Source organism: Sminthopsis crassicaudata, chromosome 1 (genome assembly GCF_048593235.1).
Source record: "Sminthopsis crassicaudata isolate SCR6 chromosome 1, ASM4859323v1, whole genome shotgun sequence".
Classification (NCBI taxonomy): Eukaryota; Metazoa; Chordata; class Mammalia; order Dasyuromorphia; family Dasyuridae; genus Sminthopsis; species Sminthopsis crassicaudata.
Genome location: NC_133617.1, coordinates 269,993,235 through 270,014,907, shown reverse-complemented (window position 1 = coordinate 270,014,907; position 21,673 = coordinate 269,993,235). Strand labels below are relative to the sequence as shown.

At 33.7% G+C, this 21,673-nt stretch overlaps 1 protein-coding gene across 2 annotated transcripts; it reads left to right on the top strand.

Moving 5' to 3' along the window:
• Positions 1-360: 360 nt before the first annotated feature.
• On the top strand, positions 361-20,833 carry GGH (gamma-glutamyl hydrolase). Of its 2 annotated transcripts, none has more exons than XM_074278764.1 (9): positions 361-588; positions 3,189-3,303; positions 9,045-9,095; positions 12,810-12,894; positions 14,154-14,328; positions 14,777-14,913; positions 15,004-15,094; positions 18,611-18,748; positions 20,615-20,833. In XM_074278764.1, exons 1-9 carry the CDS (start codon positions 486-488, stop codon positions 20,734-20,736), a joined length of 1,017 nt encoding a protein of 338 aa, XP_074134865.1. In that variant the 5' UTR covers positions 361-485; the 3' UTR covers positions 20,737-20,833. The 2 variants fall into 2 exon arrangements, with proteins under 2 accessions (XP_074134865.1, XP_074134866.1); XM_074278765.1 differs by having other exon boundaries at positions 363-588; positions 14,154-14,292; positions 14,807-14,913.
• Positions 20,834-21,673: the final 840 nt, after the last annotated feature.

Below are 21,673 nucleotides of genomic sequence, written 5' to 3'. Positions count from 1 at the left end.
CTTATTAAGCTTTTGCATTATATAGACAGGGAATCCTGTATTCTCTTCTTCTAGTTCAGTCAAATCTTTTTAGGGCTAAGGAGAAAGACTCACCAGGAGACAATCAAAACTTAAGATTTCTCTTTTGGGCAGTACCATCTATTCTCAAATTTGGTTTTCCCAGGCAGAGACACAGAGAGACAGAGAGAGACAGAGACAGACAAGGGGAGACAGAAGTAGACTAGAACATTGTTTTTGATGATAACTAGGCAGTTGTCAGTCTCTGCCTTGGGGTGTCAAGATGCTGCAGCGTTCTCCGGACTACATTTCCCATGGGGCAATTCTTCCTCCCTCTAGTTTCTCGGCTGTTGAAAAAGCTTCCGATGTGAGCCACCGCCCAGTGTTGAAGGGATCCCAGGCTTCTGCGGACGCTCCCAGGCTCATTCTCTCGCTGGTCCTGGGGAAGAAACCTCTAGCGAGGAGGAGGTAGCTTGAGGGTCTGCGCGATGGGGAGCCCTTGGCAGCATCTGTGCGCGCTGGGAGCTATCCTTCTCTGCAGCGCTGTGGGCGAGCTGTCCGGGGAGGGCATCAATGAGAGACCGGTCATTGGTAAGAGGAGGGGGCTCTGGGCGCTGGGGTGTGTGCGTGTGCGTGTGTGTTTGTGTGTGCAGCCTTAAGTGCAAGTGCAAGAGTACAAAGGAGAATCCTAGGAACCTCACCGGACTGAGCGCCCCAGCCCAAGGACATCCTAGAGGGCACCCAGCTCCCTCTTCCCCCATCCCCGCCGAGAGTTTGGGTGTGGGAGATTGCAATGTGGAAGGAACTGTTACTGCTCCACCAACAGCCCCTCCCACCCCTTAATTCACCACCCTAGGAACAATGCTCTTGAAAGTAGACGAGGCTGCGTCGCAGCTGATTTATGGGATAGTTTATCACCTGTTCGCTCCCTCAGGAATCAGTCCAGGGTTTTCTTGTAGGAGGTGGTTATTATCTTCCTCTACCGTCAGGTCGGTCCTACAAGCATCCTAATAAGTGGTAACCGTGGTTGATATTGCAAGCAGTAGTTTGGTGTGAGGCTTTGGGCCCAATCATGGATCGGGAACTGGAGTTCAGGGGCCCTCTGGTCCAACCCTCTTTGTTTTACTGAAGGCTCAAGAATTTGAAAATCATGAATATAGCCCACCTTTAGAGGTGGGCTTTGCACGCCTGACTTTAGTGGTCAAAAATACATTTTCCTTTGCATACTGTTGGCTTTAGAAAATGTCAGAAAACTTCGTTTTCCCAGTTTTAGTTAATATATATGTCTTGTGAAGAGGAAGTAGTTTTGTACTACGTCATGAGGGATTCAAATACTAGCCCTGCCATGTGCTAACTGTTTGACCTTAGATAAGTCATTTAACTTCATAATTGAAGTTACATAATTTGAATTGAAGTTGTAAATAGAATTGGTTATACAATTTTCAATTTAATTAAATAATTAAATTAATGATAAATTGACTGACTTATTCATCTGTAAAATGAGGGGTTTGGGACTGGTGACTGTCAAGTTCTCTTTTGTCAAGAAATTTGTAATTCTCTGATCTATCTTGTGACTTGGAAACTGGACTCTTATGATCTGAATGCACAGGGGATCATCAGCTCAAGAGGCATGTTGGCAGTTGAGACTCAGGAAGTTTGGAACTTGCCCAGTTTATGAAAATAGTAAGCTCTAGAGGTGGGCTTTGAACTCTTAAATCTAAGGGCTAGAGCATTTTCCACTGTATCACCTTGTTGGGTTTAGGAAATGTAATGAGCACCAGCACTATTTCCTTACCTTCCAGGCCTCGACAAACAAACTAGGAAGTATTCTTGGTTCTTATATTTGGAGATGAAAAAAGACTCAAAATGAGTCAATGAGACCTAGGTCATGGAGAGCCTCAGTGAAAAGAGGGCTAGGACTCTTCTGGGAAGGGGGAAACAAAGGTTGGCAAGGCTCAGCAGATCACCTTATTGGGGAGAATTTCAATTTCTTCTTCCATATCCTTGACATCCATAAATTTGCCCAAATATCCTCATTCTTAATGGTCAGCACTGTTGGCACAGCAGAAACTTCATGGTTCTTGACAAGGTTGTCATCAATGTTCATTGTGGTCATCAGAATCTTCACTTTCTGCTTTGCCCTTCTGGACATTAAATGTAATATAAGAGTTCCTGACACTGGAATTTTCTGGCTAGTCCAGGTATAGAAGTTGGGCTATTAAGGTAGCTCTGGCTTCATTTGGAACAGCTTGTAGAACCTCAAAAGAAAGATGTGTTCAATGATATTAAGGGAACTTACTAGAGATATCAGAAGCCAATGATCCCTTGAGCCATCTTCCTACTGTGCAAACAAGGCCATAAACTCACTAGACTAAAGGAATAAGAACTCAGATCACTTTGCTTTCTCCCACTTTCTCCAGCTCCTCAGGCCTAGCCAATCTGGTTTAGAGTTTTGATCTGTTTGTCAATGTTGCTAGAGAGGACTGAGAACTAGGGAGGATTGGGGCTGGATGACACTAATGCGTTCTCTTAGTAGAGAGCATTGACTGATTTTTCAAGTAAAGGAAGTAGAACAGGAGCTTTCCCGATAGGGTGGATGACACTGGACTTAGAGGCAGAAAGCTGAGTCAAATCCTTTTCAGATGCTTGCTCTGTGAGACTGTTTGCTTTACTTCTCTGGCACTCAGCTTCCTCATCTTCCCCATCTGTCAAATGGTGAAGTTGGATTCAATCTGTAAGGTTCCTTCCCACTCTAAATCTGTTCTCATGATTCTTTCTTTGTGGTCAGAACAGCAGTGTGTAGGCTTGGCCTAGTTACTACCCCTCTCAAGGCCTCAGATTTTATTTTATTCATGACTTGAAATTGAACTAGGTGATCTTTCTGACCATTTTCAACCTTATGATTCTGTAAAGATATTGATGTTGATTAGCTCTTACCTAAATTTGGACCTCACTTTATTAAGAATTAGTACTCTTAAAGCTGTTGATTTCTGAAACCATTTATGTAATTTCTGGTAGGCCTCTCTTTGAATTTACCTGTTTGGCATACTTGAGACTTTATATACTTAGTTCTTTGAATAAAAATAGCAATGGGATTTGTCTTAAAGTAAACAAGTAAACAAAAACTGAGTTGCTTTAGCCAGACTGTTGTTTGAAATAACTTTTTTTTTTTTCTTTTGGAATACCTGTAGGGATATTGGCACAAGCTAACCACAAGAAAAATTTGAAACACTATGGAAACTATTACATTGCTGCTTCATATGTAAAATATCTGGAGTCTGCAGGTGCAAGGGTTGTGCCAATCAGGTAGAGTTTTTGACAACTTTATACCGTTTATATAGAAAATGTTACACTTCTAAAAATTAAAGTCATCATGTAATGGTAGCTTTATTTTTGTGACAAGAATGTGTCAGTTTGAGGCTTTTTTTTTTCTATTTCACTATTATATCATTTTGACTATGAACTTAATGGCCTATATTCTTTTTTTTTTTTTTTTTTTTTAATAGTTTTTATTTACCAGATATATGCATGGGTAATTTTACAACACTGACTCTTGCCAAACCATTTGTTCCAATTTTTCCCCTCCTCCCCCCTATCCCAGATGGCAGGTCGACCAATACATGTTAAATATGTTAGAGTATAAGTTAAATACAATATATGTATACATGACCAAACAGTTGTTTTGGCGAACAAAAAGAATCGGACTTTGAAATAGTGTACAATTAGCCTGTGAAGGAAATCCAAAATGCAGTCGGACAAATTTAGAGGGATTGGGAATTCTATGTAGTGGTTCATAGTCATCTCCCAGAGTTCTTTCACTGGGTGTAGCTGGTTCAGTTCATTACTGCTCTATTGGAACTGATTTGGATCCTCTCATTGTTGAAGAGGGCCACGTCCATCAGAATTGATCTTCATATAGTATTGTTGCTGAAGTATATGATGATCTCCTGGTCCCACTCTGGCCTACATTCTTTAACATTTTTTTTTTTGTTAGCTTCTAAAGATAGTGTGCAAGTAACAGAAATGGTTACATAGGCACACACATAGAAGATATAGAAAAGAAAATAATATCATAAGAAACACAAACATTAAAAAGTAACTTGAGTTTTATATAAACAATTCATTTGAAATGAAACAAAAGAAGCTACTTAAAAACATTCATATTAGAACAAAGAAATCATTCATTGAAAGGATGGCAGAGGACATTTACATGATTTTTTCAAATGACTAGCTTTTTCCTCCTAACTAGTCAAGGCTCTGATGATGCATAATGACCTGTATTCAAGCTGTGTGAAATTGGACAAGTCATTTAACTCTCTGTGTCTTAGTTTCTTCATCTGTAAATTCTCTACAACTCTAAGTCAGATTTATGACAGACCTTCCTAAGATGAAACTGACTTTGTGGTTCTATTGACTTGGTAGGGCTAAAGGATATTATATTAAAGAATAAAGAACAATTTCCTTATAGAAAATGCTCTCTTACATTTAATTTGCCTCATTGGTCTAAAATGTTCTGAAATCTCCCAGAATATACTAATTTAACATATATTCCCCTGGGTTATATATTACATTCCAAACATATTATATTGCATTATTTTTATATCATTTTTTGAGAAATGCTGTCCTGAGGAGAGTTAAAGTAATATATCTTATCTTTACATTAAAAATAAAGAATAGATTTTGTTTCAGAATTATGACATCATTGCCAACGCATTTAAAAATTTTTTGGTTCAGCTATGTTCCTACCCCAAGTACTCATTGCTACTACCCTTTGCTTTTAATCATTCCTTCCAAACTTTTCTGATATATTTTGTTTAATAATCCTCTTTCAGGTTATTAATAGTTTTATTGATGTCTTTTCTTAAGATTTTTTTTTAAAAGGACTTATACATAAGTTGCCATTATGAGAAGAGATATTATATTCTACATATATTATATATGTATGTATTATAACACATAAATGTACATATGAATATAAAAGTGTAAAACCTGGAAGCAAAAAAGAAACTCTTGAAGGGAAAATTCTGATCCATGACTCAGCAATCTGAAGCTCATTGGAAAGGGTGGAGTAAGCTCAAGAAAGGGTGTCCACTGTTCGGCCTGGGATCTCAGTGCATTTCTTATCTTTGATGACATATCCTGAAAATTTGCTGGAACAATCTTAATTACAAATCTCGTCTCTACAAACTTTCAAAATGTCCTCAACATTTCATTGTCTTATAATTTAAACATTAGACAAATAGTGACCTGAAGGTCAGCAAATATGGTAAAAATAAACAAGGGACAGAAGATGAAAAATCATGGTGAAAAAGTATTGAAATAACAGCTATGTGTGCATTCTAGTGTATATTATCTGTTGCTAGGTAAGTGGTCCATTTGTATGTGGTGAATGTGGTATGGTTGGAAAAATGTGGCCTATTAAAGCTAATATAAGCACTCACACAATTGTGGCTAAGCACGATCAATTGACTATGTGTCAGACTCTATTTTGCCATTACTGTTATCTACACCTTATTAATGAATTAGGGGAGGGAGAAGACTAGGAACTCCTTGAAATTCTGAGATAACTACCCACTTTGCTAAACAGAAAACAGAATTCTGAATGGAAAGAAAGGCCAGGCTGAAGTCTGAAGAGTGAAGATCCCATGTATTCTCCCCAGAGTAAATATCCTATATTCAAGTTTGCCTCTCTAGACTTCAATCCTCAAGAAACATTTCTTTTACTTGTTTTCATGTTCTGACCATAAAAGCTCTCTCATCTTTGACCTTTTCTCTCTGACATGAATAGTCTGAAGCAAGCTCTCTAGCTGTTTGTGATAGTCTGCCCTGGAATTTAGTGATGTAAACAATTCTATATTATTACTTTACACTGGGATATAAGAAAATAATTTCTAGAATCTTTTGTTTCTACAGAATGAGCATTCTTTATTAAAGTAAATATGCACTTACATATATTTATTCTGTAATATCTCAACAGAAATCTGGAAAAATACATGCAGTCCACTCATAGAATCCTGTGTAGTTAAAATTAACCCAAGTTTATCAGTGTGCTTAAATATTTACAAGACTGGGGTAATTTATTCATGTGCTCAAGGAACATGTACTTTCTAAATGTTAGGCAGCATAATGTAGGAGAAAGAATATGGATGAGGGGTCAGGAGAATCATGGGTAGTATATATAAAGATGGATTGAAGTAGACAGAAGTTGAAATTGGGGGAGTTAAATTGAAGTTTTTGGTAATAATTTAGGTGTGAAGTGATGAATCAGTTTAAGAGATGTTCTAGGGGAAAATCAATAGGAATTCCTAAAAGTATATAGGGGAAGCACCAAAAATAAGTTTGGGTTGACTTTAGACTCAAGCAGACTGAATGAATGAAAAAAAAAAAAAGGTGCATATTATTCTTTTAACTTCTGAGACCTATGTATGACTGGGGTTACAAATAAAAAAGCAATGCAGATCTTGCATTTAAAAAGATCACATTCCACTATATTAAATGTGATGATATTTTTCATAACAAGGCTCTGGATTCAGTCATTACCTGTTTGAAAGTGTGGGATATCCTTGACTTATTTGACTTTTTCATCAGCTTAGCAGACATCACTGCTGGTGAACAGATCTCAAGCTTCCTCTTATTGAGGTGATTTGTAAAGAACTGGGACTGTAAGCAGGCAAAAGTTCCTTTGAAGTATAGTGTTAGCCCTATCTGGACTTCCCTTTCCTTTTCTGCACTCTGGCCTTGACCTTGACTCATGCATCAAACTTGTAGGAAGATCTGTTTTGTTTTTGTTTTTGTTTTTGTTTTTTTTTGGCTGAGGCATTTGGGGTTAAGTGACTTGCCCAGGATAGATCTGTATTTTTCTGCTACTGTCACCAATCTTTGCCTAATCCAGTCTCATCACTTCTTTTCCTTTATCTCATCCTAAAAGAAAGGTTAGCTTTTTTTTTTTTTTTTTTTCTATTCTTTTTAACTAGCAGTCAAAGGAGAGATAGTTAAATAAAGCAACACTTGGTGCCTTTTCATGGCTGTCCCCGGTTACTATAATGCTTTCTTTCCCTCTTCAGCACTACTTATTGATTTCTCTCAAACCACATTTTCTGCAGGAGACATCCGTTGGCCCTTCCCACTGCTAGTACCTTTCCTATAATATTGGCTTTTTAATTTATTTAATATATATCTTAAAAGTATATAGTTGTTTGCATTTGTCTCTCCAGTTAGAGTATGAGCTTCTTGAGGGCAGAGACCATGTTTTTGTCTTGGTATTTCCAGTAGCTTGGTGCTTGATGCATGGGAAAGACTTAACAATATTACTAACATTTATGTATTTGATACTTTGTATCACATAGTGTGCTAAGTGCTTTATAATTATTATCTTATTTGATTCTCACAGCAACCCTGGGAGATAAGTGCTGCATTTTACAATTGAGGAAACTGAGACAAACAAGTGACTTGCCTGTGGTCACACAGCACTCTATCCACTGTGCTTCCCAGCTGTCCTTATAAATTTATTGTGGATAGTCTCTCTTCCTTTCCATACTAGGGAAACTTTTTTTCCCCCCTGAGACAATTGGGATTAAGTGACTTGCCCAGGGTCACACAGCTAGGAAGTGTTAAGTGTCTGAGACCAGATTTGAACTCAGGTCCTCCTGAAATCAAGGCTGGTGCTCTGTCCACTGCGCCACCTAGCTGCCTCAGGAAACTTTAAAAAAATATAACATTATTAGGTATGCAACAATGCAAACAGGAAATTTCTAATAATGATAATAAAACATTAATATACTGCCTTTGACTAGATAAAACATTCTCTGCATAATAACTTTACATGAAAGATAGGAGGAGCATTATTAGCTTCATTTTACATATGGGGAAACTGAGTCTCAGAGAAATGAAATGACTCATCTTGGATCACATAGCTGGTACATATCACTTAGGATTTGAACTCAGACTTCCTGAGTCCAAGTTCATTGCTGTTCCACCAAATTATACTATTCTTGTTTTTTACAATACTTAACACTTTTCTTTCTCTCTTTTTTTTTTTTTTTTTTTTTTTTTGAGACTGGGGTTAAGTGACTTGCCCAGGGTCACACAGCTAGGAAGTGTTAAGTGTCTGAGACCAGATTTGAACTTGGGTCCTCCTGAATTCAGGGCTGATGCTCTATCCACTGCACCACCTAGCTGCCCCCAATACTTAACAGATATTAACATCAGTATTCAAAAAAAATTTGCATGAGTGAACACACAGATAAGAATGTAGCATATATGATATTGGCTTAGGAAGAAAATCTTCAGAACTCTGCAAGTGGAGAGGAGTTAATAAACATCTTGCACTGCAAGGCGTTTTTTCTTAAATGCTTTAAATTAATTTTTTAATCTGGATTTTTCATATTTGTACTCTTCTTTCTTTCTTTCTTTCTCATACACACAAGTCTTGAATGCAGAGACCTAGAATTGACTTCTGGCATTGCCTCTTAGGCAATTAGCTTTATGATCTCTCTCAGTCTTAGTTTGCTCATCTGTAAAATGGAGATAAGAATAATTGGTGTTAATTTTTTTGCCTTGTATGGTTTTTGTGAAGCTTTGTGAATATCCAAAGGATTTGCGATTTGATGTGAGTGTGTGTGTGAGATTTCATTGAAATAGGAAATGCCTAGTATGGGGAGTTTCCCAATGCAGGTCACAACTTATCTGTGATTTGTTATATTAATTCTAGGGAGTTACCTGTAACATAGTTAAATGACTTGCTTATGACTTCTAAGTGTCAGAAACTGGATTTGAATTCAGCCTTCATGACTCTAATCCCAGTATTCTATCTCCTGAGAAGTGAATGAAATTATATATACACATATATAATATGAATTTTATTATATTCATATAAGTTATTAATTTCATTATAATTATAAGTTCACTGAATTATAAAAAATATGTATGTACAGACACACACACAGATACTACTTTGATCTTTTAAAAGGCATTATTTTAAGTTTGTAACTATAACATTAAGTTTTCAAACAAATTTACCCTGTCATTATTTTTGTGGTTGCTTTCAGATTAACACAATCAGATGACGACTACGATAATCTCTTCCATTCTATCAATGGGTAAGTTATAGACTTGCATGTAGCACACATACCTAAAGATTTACTATATATGAAATAATGATTGTATAAGTACAGGCATATACGTATAATGCCTGTATAAGGTTTCTTAGGAATAACATGGTATAATAATTAGAGATCTGGCCTCAGATCATTTCCAATTCCACTTCAGCAACAAAATGTCTGTGTGAACCTCTTAGTGCTCTCGGCAGCTTACTAAAATTAAAAGTTGCAGAGAAGCTTCTGATTTGCTTTGATAAAGGGAAGGAGTTTTTGACAGCTGCAAAATCACATATGTCCCCATGGTGTGGTTGCTATTTCCTTGATATTTCTTACAAGGCTGTTTAATAATGTTCTTTTTCTTGCTTTGGAGGGTTCTCAGAAGACAGTAATGATAGTATTTTTTAATTGCGTTGTAAAATTAGACTTAAATGCAAGATAAATTCTATAGGGGTTGATTTCTTTTTTTTAGATACCATACTTCTAATTACAATACCTGGTACCATTATTCAGATGTAGCTGAGAATAATGTGAATTATTAAGTTTATTAGTCTCATCTCTACAGATATAACTATTTGTTAATAATTTATACTGTTGCCATAAATTATAATTTTTTAAAACAAATTAAATCAAGATACATGACTAAGAAAAGAATACAAACGAATACAAAATAGTGCCATCTTTCATTTAACTTAATTACTAATAATCAGTATTTAAATTTTGACTTTTCTTTCCATGAGAAAACTTTTCATTTCTTTTTATCTATATAGAGAGCTTCCGGAATTTGAAATGTACTTAATCTACTACTTATCCAGGCCTCTCAATGAGATATTTGTGGCTTAAGTATGTAAAGCCTTCATAGATTTTTCTTCTTGTATCTGCATCACTTAAAAATCATTGGTAACCTGGCTTCCTTATACTGATGTTCATCTTCTTTTATTTATCTAGTCCCTCTAAGAGATCTGCCTTACCATCCTAAGGAAAGACCTCAAATGATTATTTCCTTTTCCTTCCTATTACTGAGTTAACTTCCTTTCCCTCTTCCTTTATCAAAACTCATTTATAATCAAGTCATTTTTATACTAAGCTCTTTGACTGTCTTAATATATTGAAGACAGTTCCTTCCTTAAAGGACTTAATTTTTTCTATGTTCCTATCTGGGAGGGATTATTTGAGCAGGCTCAGGATTATACATTCATAGATTTCATTTTCTCACAATATCAGTCAGGATTGGTAAGTAAGGAATGGAAGTCAGTCATAGTCCCCACCTTCCCATTTCTTGGACTAATATCACCCTTTGCCTTTGTCTGCTCAAATATGGGTAATGGAGACAGAAATTTATAGCTGGGATTTGTCTATGTTTTATTTATTTATTTACTTTTTTGCCAGGTACTGTCAGTGGCATATGAACTTGGATGGAGTACATAGTATTCCTACTATGGACCATAAATTTAGAGACAGAAGAGCCACCTCATTTTATAGATCAAGGAACTGAGGCCCAGACAATTGACTTGCCCAAAAAATCACTCAATAACAGAGTTTGAATTGAGTCCATCTCACTCCATATCTAGTGCTATCGCAGATAAAAATGATAAATAATTTCTAAATACTTTATTTAATCTTCCAGATTATACCTAATGTAATAAGTAGAACCTATAATAATAATAGTAATAATTTCCCCTTGCCTCTCAGACAATTCTTTAGTGTGGTATGCTGTGTAAACTGTAGCAATTGCTATGATTTAGGGCTATTACTTTAAAATATGTTTCTTTTAGTTATCTTCTAGACACTGGAGATGAATTGAAAACAATTTGAAAGTAGGCAGAATTAATTCTGCAAATAATTTATTTTAAAAAACAGTTCTAATCTCTTAAAGATAAACAAATATCATGAGAATTTACATCCTTTATAATTTTAGCCCTGTGACTATAAAAATTAATTTTGCTTTAGAAAATTAATCATCTGTTCCCTTCTAATATTTCATCAAGAATATTTTTAATATACATGTAAATCATTTGCATAACTATTTCCTGGAGATAACAAAGTTGATAATGTATGGATTATATACTACCAAAACTTCAAAGAAAATTTCAGGTTGGTTATAAGCTTAACAAGAATTGGGGAAAATAATGATTTTAAAAAGCCAAAAAAGAGTAGTAGAGGGAAAAATTGGAAAAAAAAGAAAGAAGAGATAACTGAGAAAGTTATAAAAAAGAAAAAGGATAGACAGCTTGGCAAAAGAGATATAAAGCATTAACTAAAGAAAATTCCTTAAAACTTTTGATTCAGTGGAAGCTAATGAATTCATGAGATATCAACAAATAATGAAAACGATTAAAAAGACTAAAAAAAGTGAAGGAAATATGAAAGATCTTATGACAAATACAATTAACTTGGAAAATAGATCTAGGAGAGAAAACTTAAGAATCATTAGACTATCTGAAATCCACTAAGAAGAAAAGAAACTTAGGAAATAGCAGTGGGAAATGGAGAGTGAGTTATATGTGAATGTCATCTAATTTGAACTGGTTCAAGAAGAAAAGAATATATGCAGGCACAGTAGGAGAAAAAAGGTTAAGAGAAGCAAGAGGATAGAGAATAAGAGGGAAGGGTATTTTAAGAAAGGTGGAGATAAGAAACATAAACTTTTAAAGAGGAGACAGAATAAAAGGAGAAGTTTATAAGGGTTATAGAAAAAGTTGAGAGCAGCTAGGTGGCACAATAGATAGATCAGTCCTGAAGTCAGGAGGATCCAAGTTCAAATGTGGTCTCAAACACTTAACACTTCTTGGCTGTGTGACCCTGGGCTGGACAAGTCACTTAACCCTAATTGTCTCAGAAAATTAAAAAAAAAAGAAAAAGATGGAAAATACAGTTGGTAATCTTAACTGTGAATGTGAAGAGGATGAGCTCACTCATAAAATGGAAGAGAATATCAGAATGGATTAGAAACCAAAACCCAACACTATGTTTAGAAGAAATATACATAAAATTGAAACACATACTACATAGATTTAAAATAAGAGATTGGAGTAGAATCTACTAAGCTTCAGCTGAAGATAATCATTTAATTTGTCTTATGATTTTTGAATTTTCAGATTTTCTAAGCTGACTTTTTCTAATTCTGAATTGCCACCTATTCCAATAAAAATATTTATTATACCTGCTATCTTTTTATCAAAGTATTTAAAAGACCCAGTCTAAAGTTTCTTTCATAGATAAAGAAATGGATATGTCATTGTGGCTCTTACATGAATAAGTTTCTTTAATAATCAAAGAAATTTTATATTAAGAGGCAATGTAAAATAGTAGATGGAGGCCTGGAGTGAGGAATACTTGGAATTGAATTCTACCTCAGAAACTCTATATATGGGACTCTTGATAAATCAGTTAATCTCTCTGGCCTCAGTTTCTTGATTTGTAAAATGAGGGGGTTACATTTGGTGAATTCTGAGATTAGTTCCAGTTTGACATCTTTGGTAATTAAAAAAAAATGCTGTTGTTTCTGAATAGTAATTATAAAATTAAATAGTATCAATGTATTCATTTTCATATAAACTTTGCTACACTGGGATTTTAATTTTACTTAACTTGTGATTTAATATTTCCTTTACTCCAGATGTTTATCCTTACTATATGTTTTACTTAGTAAGTAAATTGTCTATATTCTGTGGGGGGTAAAAAAAAACAAAACCAAACATTTGATATTGGTTTCAGGATACTTTTCCCTGGTGGAGGTGTCGATCTTCAGACCTCAAAATATAGCCATGTAGCCCAACTATTTTATGACAAGGCCCTGAAGGTAATTTGCAATTGTTCTTTTATTTCCAGATTATAATAGTCCCAACCTTTAACCCTCCTCTCCACTGGTATTTCTGCCTCTATCTTTTTGACATCTCCTCTCACCATTCCCAAATGGATTTTATATGTCATTTCCAGATTATTCTGTTGAAATACTTCTTTGATCCTGCTACTTACTTCTTCTAAAATATCCATTGTCTTACTATTGCTATCTGGGTTTATTTCAACTTTCTTAGACTTAACATTCAGTCTTTTTATAGTCTGGCCATAACTTTCCCTTTCCAAATTTAGTTCTTAGTATTTCTGTAAACTCCACGCTCTAGCCAAATAGTTGCTTGAGCTTCATGTACATTTCTCTCTCTCAGTGTATTCTCTCATGCTATTGTTTAATGCAGAAATATATTCTTTCTATCCCTCATCTCTTTCTAACCAAATCCTGCCTATTCTTTAAAGCTCAGCTCAATTTTTATCTCTTCCATGAAATTATTTATCATTCTTATGAAGTGCTTAGCTTTTCCTGACTTATATTGTACATGTGTCTCTTTCCCTTACAAGCTGCTTAAAGTCCCGAATTATTTTTATATATATTTCTAAATCCTTTAGCACTTTACATGTTTTAGATGCTTAGCAATTTATTGAATGAATATCCATGAGTGAACTTGAATTTTTTTTTACAAGTGCAATAATTTAAAATGTAGTAGAAAAAATTACTATTTCAAGGAACCCTATTGATAATCATTTTGTAAAGTAAATAATTAAGTTTGATTTTTCTCTTGTGAATATGAGAGGCCTGAAAACTTGTGATTTTATGTGTAAATATGCTTATGTAGAGACTTTTGATGTGATAATCAACCTTTTCAAGTATGAAGATTCTTTTTTTTTTTATGTAATTATATTTATGGATATTCACGTGGTATAGTATTTATATCAACTGATTACTAGATTACTTTCTAATCAAAAGCTCCTGAATTAAATATTTTTAAATGATTTACATTTTACTGTGAATCATATCAATTAAGTGGCATCTGAAAAATAACATGTATATATTATGTCACATTGTTTATTCTGTCTTTTGAAGATATGTTTGATTATTTATTTCACTGAATTACACAGTGGGATGGCCTCCTTATAGCTTTTCAAGGGTCTGCAATGTAAAGTTAAGACGAGGTTTAGAAATCATCTTGGAAGACATCTTATGTGTTTTATTGCTATTGAGGTCAGTACGTAAGCTTAGTTTCTTTTTTTGTTCTCTACATAAAGGCTAATAAAGAAGGAGATTATTTTCCCATTTGGGGAACATGCCTTGGATTTGAAGAGCTTACTGTCTTGACCAGTGGGAAATTATTACTCACTTTGACCAACACTAGTGGAATTGCTTTGCCATTAAATTTTACTAAAGGTAGGTTTTCTGTTGTTAAAGATTTTGCAATTATTTGCTAAAATCACTAAGCAAAAATTATCAAAAGCATCCTTTTCTACTCTCTGGTCACATGTTACATGAAGAAAGTGGTAAATTATTTTTTATAGACAAGTATCTGTGCTCCATTGGAAAAATTGTCTGACGGTCTTTAGAAGTTTAAAAAATCCTTGTTTACAAAAGGGGAGTATGATCTACTACAATAGATCACAACATTTTCAGACGTGAGGACCTCTTTTTAATAATGCCAAATTTTTTAAGCTCTCAAGTTGAAGAATCAATGACAAGAATATAACCTATTTATTGTCTGTGCATTGCCCCATAATTCCCACCTTCAATTAGATTTTTATATTTGACACATTTTGTCTTTTATTTTAACATATGAATATTAGTATTTAGTCAATTATTTATTCATACCAACCATATTTCAATAATGCCATTTCTGCTTTGAACACAAACCAGTAAGTTTTATTAATTTATCTTTTTTTTCCCCCAGCTGTAGGTGATAGTAGGATGTTCCAGAATATCTCTAAGGACTTGTTAGAGGCCTTTGCAAAAGAACCCCTTACTTCAAATTTTCATAAGTGGAGCCTTTCCTTGAAGGTACTCATTTTTTAAATAATAAAGATAATGAGTTTAGTCACAATTGTAGTAAAAAATAAATTGTAATTGAAAAAAATTTTTATGTCATAGAATTTTACTATGAATAAGAAGCTAAATGAATTTTACAAGGTTTTATCTACAAATACATATGATGACATCGAATTTATCTCCACAATGGAAGGTATGCATATGCATTTTATTTCACGTTATTCTACACTTAACACACATATTTTATTTCACTTGATATTTTTTATAGTTGGACAACATTATTCTATATTGGTCATGGATATTGAAGCCTGAAAAATAGACTTATCACTTTTAGAAGTACAAAAGAAGTGAAAGATGAGGTAGGACCCTGCTTTGGGGTGAGAGAAGAACTTGTGTTTGATATTTCTCATTGTCTTATCTTTCATAGTCATTTACTTGACTCAGTCTTTAAAAGGAGTGATGAGAGAGAAAGAGAGAGAGAGAAAGAGAGAGAGAGAGAGAGAAAGAGGAGAGAGACAGAGATAGAGAGAATGAAAATATGGGAGAGAAGAAGGGGATTAAGAGAGAGGGAATTGGAAGGGAGGGGGAAAGAGAGAGAAAGAGAAAGGAATGAAGACTAAGGATTGATAGAGAAAACAATTAGCTGATTAAGAGAAATAGAAAAAAGGAATAAAATGGATGATGTTTGTGTTTTTGAATAGTGCCAGGTAAAGAAGTATGTTAACCTCATTTTTATACTTATTTTTCTTGGGTCTTAGAGTGGGATAGAGTAGGATGACATAGGAAGCAGTTGCATCTCAGTTTGATTTTAAGAATGTAATACATATACTTCAATTATGTTATTTATTTATAAACTCTAAACACAAAAGCCTACTCTGAAACCTCATTTTAGCCTGGATTCTTAAAGGCTGTACCAGTGGATGGCAAGTTCTGGCAGGCCTGCCATTTTGCAAAGGCTTCAAGTACAGGCCCAGTGATGGGATTAAATGTTTGTTTTATGATTATTAATCCAAGTTTAGAAAAGCTTATTGTCAGAAAGTTCATTATTATTAGGTGGGAAAGAACCATCATTGGGGTGAATCAGTAGAGGGAATAATTATGTTAAGAAGATATAAGTATTGAAATTTCCATAACATTAGGGTATAGGACTTTGAACTTTCTGAACAATAGTCAACAACAAACATTTACTGCATTTCAGACATGTGCTAAGCACTGGGAATACAGTGAAAGGCAAAAATAAACAACATGTACAAACAAGATATCTATAGTTGGGAAGGAGCTAGCATTGCTAGCATTAGGGAGAATTAGGAAAAGGCTTCTTATAGAAGGTTAAATTTTAGCTGGTATTTTAATAAAACCAGGGAAGCCAGGAGGTAGAATCAAGGATGGGGAGGATGGATAGAGGTGGAGATGGACAGATGGTGAAAATACACAGAGTTGGAAGAGTTTTTGGTACTAGAAACATCAAGGAGGCCAATGTATGAATGGTATGAAGCTCAAATAAGATCATGGATGCACAGAATTTTGCAGAGCTTAAAATACTATGAAAATGCTAATTATTATTATTAACTTCCAGTTACCAGGTCTCCATCTCCAATCTGGAAATAAATTCATTCCCTGAGCTTTCTATTAGACTCCACTGAATACAGGCAGTGTGCTTATAAAGCATTGTAGAGTATGCTGGTAAATGTTTAATAACCAGGCTAGGGAGGAAATGTATGCATTTAATATACACTTTTAAGTTCAGTCTGTATTATCAATACTTTCGTAAGTCTAGACAACCAACAAAGGAATAAATCAAGCCTTGATTTGTAGTAAGTGCTGATTTCTGAGGTGCAAATGCTCATGCAGAGCATTTGGGTTTTCACTTAGATTTGGATCTAGCATACTTCTGGGCCAGTGTTACTGTCATTGGACTGCAGAATATATAAAGGTGAGGAAGGTGTAAGTAGATTAGAAAGATGGGAGATACAGTTAAGATTAGGTTTAAAAGTCAAGCAGAGGATTTGATACTTTAACCAGAAGGTAATAGGTAGCTACCGGAGTTTATTGAATGAAGTGATGTATGTATGACATGTGCTTTAGTAAGATCACTTTGGTGAGCTAAGTGGAAGATAGATTGGGGTAGTGGGAGACTTGAGGCAGGTAAACCAAAAAGAGAGTATTGCAGTACTTCAGATGCATTAGGGAAGTGACAGAGAAGAGAAGGCAGATTAGAGAGATATTAAGTTAGGATTAACTGTGAAGTATATGTGGAGGAGGTGAGAGTGAGGAATTGAGGATGATCCCAAGATTGTCAGCCTGGGTGAATGGGAGGATGGTCCTTTTGATAATAAGAAACTTAGAAAGAGAGAAAAATGCTAAGTTCAATTTTAGACATTCTGAATTTAAAGTGTCTTTAGGACATCTAGAGTTCAGATAGCTAATTCTCTCTTTCCTCCCTCTCCATTTCTTTCTTCTCTCCCTTTCTCTCTTTTATGCTCTCTCCTTCCCCCCTTCTCTCTCTCTCTCATCTTTCTCTCTATATCCTTCCTTTATCTGTCTTTCTCTCTTTGCCCCAATCTAATACACATATATGTGTATTATTTATATACCATGTGTGTATATATCGGTATATATATATATATATATATATATATATACATATAATATATTATATACACACATAGTATGTATGTGTGTATATGTGTACATATATACACATATGTAAATGTATATATATATAATTAGTTAATATCATTTATGATAAATCAGTTAGAAAGAAGTTACCAAGAGTGTCTAGCACAGCACTTTGCAAGTAATAGATGATTAGTAAAATTTATTCCTTTAATTTGACTTAAGGGAATTATACATGTAGAGCTGAAAGATAATTTAAGAGATTATAAAGTTTAACCTCTTTATTCTTCCAAAGAAGAAATTGAGGTTTAGGGATTAAATCATTTGTCTTACACAACTAGTGTCAGAGGTGATTTTGAACTTACAGCTTCATGATTCCAATATATATACTTTATTTTTATGTAAGTAGCTGAAAAGATACAAAAGTAGACAGTGAGGAGCAATAAAATGTATTTGTGTGGATTGAATGAAATAAATGATTAGCTCTCATATTGAGATATAATCTAACCATTAGAGTTTATGTGTACTTTGCTTATCAGTAAAGGAGCACCATACTAAATTGTAAAAAGTTGCATTTAAGTAAATTATTTTATTGTTAATAGCAGTTGGTCTTTTATTTAGGGGAAACTTTCAAAATGTAATATATCAGATGATTGCAGGCATTCTGTTTTATGTATTAAAGTCTGCTTCTTTAACACTTTGAAAGATCCATGTGGTATATGTATTTTCTCCTATTCTTTAGTAGACATATTTTGAGTTGCTATAATCTTAAAAATACATTTCTTGGTAGCCAAAGAATTGCCATAATGAGCCACTTCAAATTTTACTAGGATGACCTTCAGAGGGCAAGACAGACCATTTGACTCTAAACCTGAGTTTGAAAATCTTCTAAATTTGGCAATCCCCAGCACTTACACTGACATAGCCTTCTACAGTCACCTTCATGATATCGTGAAGCCTTGATTGGAATAAGACTTCATTTACTGCAGGCATATGTAAAATAATGACTTTTAGAGATTAAATCTAAGATAAATGTAGATAGCCTCTTAATGCGGTTACTTCCAATTGTGTGATTTTCTTTTTTTAAATCTAGCATATGATTACCCCATTTATGCTGTCCAGTGGCATCCAGAGAAGAGTGCTTTTGAATGGAAGAATTTAACGGGCATAGTCCATTCACCAGCAGCTATTAGAAGTTCATTCCACATGGCATATTTCTTTGTAAATGAAGGTAAGAAAACATTAGTTTTGTCATGCTATATTTATGGAAACTTATAGGTAGAAACAGAAATGTGCTGGAACTAGTTTAGAACAGGTTAAAAGAGATGATTGTTAAATTTTCAGAGTGAGTTTTTACACCTTGGAAATTGGCCAAAGCTATAAATCAGGGCTTGGTTTATTGTTTGCTTAATTGTCTAAACTTAAGGAAGTGATGGAGAAAATTTTGCAATAGCCTTTTTTTTTTTTTAAGAGAGCTAGCCATTAAACATTTATCAGCATCACTGGATCAAATGCTTCCTTTTAAGAAATATTGAAGTTTCAGAAATGATCTAAGTAGAAAAAATCCGGAGTAATAATTGAGTAATGCAAAAATTCTATATTTGAGGAGTAGACATTATAATAAAAGTAGGAAAATTCATTTTGTTAAATGGCATTAAATCATTTTCCAAGTTTAGCTAATTCCTTGATATTGAGTCCTGTTTTGTTTGTTCCTTACATATGAGTATAGGATTTAGAGGTACAAGGGATGCTAGAACTATACACATACTTTTTAACTTATGTGAATAAGATGAACTTTTGTGGGCCCTCTGAAAAACTGAATATTAATCTTTTAAGTCATTACATAAATTGAATTCAGATACAAATGCTGGTATAAGACTTTAGAAGTCTTTCCCAGAAGGCCCTAGAGAAGAGTTTTTAAAACCTATTTTGAGCATACTTCCCCTTTGATAGTCTGGTGAAATCTTTAGATTTGCTTTCAGAATAATGTTTTTAAATACATAAAAAATATAGATTTACAAAGGAAACTAATTAAGTAGAAATTAAGATGTATTTTTCTCCCTTGTATAATTTCAAGCGACTTGTGGGATCTAGCCTAAGAACCTTTGACTTAGAGAAAATTAATAAGAAGCGGTTTTTCAACCTCCTCTGGAGTTGTGTATATAATTGTAAATGATGATGGTATTTTGGGGTGCAAGTAGGTGATTATGTTTTTAGATTCTCTTGTATACTATGTACAAAGCGACCTTAAGGTTTCCATCAATAATTCTGCTTATTCACTGAGTATATGAATTAATTATACTTAGCTCTGGTGTATCTAGAATTGTGCTAAGATGAATTGAAAGTTGTTTTAATACAAAAAAATACAACTCTTAAAAAAAGTGTATTATTCCAAAGTAAGTGGTATAGATAATGTCTTTTTTATCAAAGAAAGACTTCATTGTTAATAAATATGAAAGAGCAAAGTGAAGGTTGTTTAGCAAATACTTAGGATAGAATAATTTACTTGTTTTCAAATTACATTACTTCTTGATAAGAGAATTTAAATTTTTATACTCTTGTGTTTTTCCTAATGGTAGCATACTAATGAAAAACAAACTTGAATCTAGAGACAAGAAAAATCAGTTATTCTATATATCTGTAATAAACAAATCAATAGATGAGAGAAAAAAAAAGGAACTCTTTTATTGGGAAAGTTAACAAATTTTTTTCCACTTGAGAAGTGATGTGCTTAACAATGTACTAGTAAAAGTTCAACAATTGATGCTGAAAAAAATACAATCATGACATACCTTTTAAGTTTAATCAACTTTAACATTTAACTTTAATATCTTTAGATCTAAATAATGAAGTAAATTCTAATTCAAGTCCTGATTCTTAGTGTTTGCTGATTTCCAAAGTATAAAGCTTGTACTGAAAATTTAATAATTGTTTTTCTCAAGCTGGCTTGAACTGGTGCCAGTATACTCCTGGATATGCTAACTTTCTTTAAGAACAAACATTGCAAGAAATATTGTGGGATAAGATAGCTTTTTAAAAGTTATATTGATAATTGACATGTTCTCTGTGTATATTTCTTTTTTGGTATAATTTTTAGCTCGAAAAAGCCATCACCATTTTGCAAGTGAAGCCGAAGAAGCTAAGGCATTGATTTATAATTACACCCCTGTTTTCACTGGGAATACATCTTTATTTCAGCAGTGTTATTTTTTTGATTGAATGTCCTTGGAAAATTTTGTAGAACCACAGTGATTTGTTTATGGAATCATTAAACTATTGTTATTCATGTCAACGACAATAAAGGAGCCAGATCATTTTTTTCTTGTTCTGTTATGTTATTCTGTTTTTTGGCTTTGTAAACTTTCTTTGGGTTTCCATTCAATGTGATGAGATCATACTTGACTGTACTGAATCTTTAGATGTAAAACACCATTACATTTAAAGAGATGGCAGTATTCTTCTTGCCTTTTGCAAATTAGGAAAAAAAAATAATATGGGTTATTGAAAATGTAGAAAAGTTTTTTTTCCTCTTATGAAGGCGAAATTCTGTAAAGTATCATGTGATTTAATCTTTTAATTTAATAATAATTCAAGCTTTAAATATAATTAGTCTTACTAAGAAGAAGAGTACTTTGTTGGCAAAAATCAAGTTTTCTGGTTTTCTTTTTTTTTTTATTTTTAATTTTGATACTTAAGCAAAATGGAAGTAAGTTTAAATTAGCCAAGTAAGTGCTTGACATATCATGGAAACCAATGATATTATCAAATTTTTTAGAGTGATTTTAGATGAGATACTTTGCATTTCATATAATACTTTTGACCAGATACCACATTTCCCACTGGTAAAGAAGGTGTAGAACTTAAAATTTAATAGTTTATAGATGACTTAGACTTTATTTTTTTGAAGCTAATAAGTATTTAAGGATCAATTTGAACTCAGGAATTTCTGGTGCTTTATCCACTGTGTCACTTAGCTATCCTGATGATTTTGGCTCATTTTTCCTTTAGAAAATTATTTTAATATTTTACATTTACAATTACATGTAAAATAATTTAAACATTTTTTTTTTCCAATTTTGAGTTCTAAATTGTCTTTTTCTCTTCCTTCTTCCCTAACAAGCAATCTGATATGTTATACATGTGTAGTCATGCAACC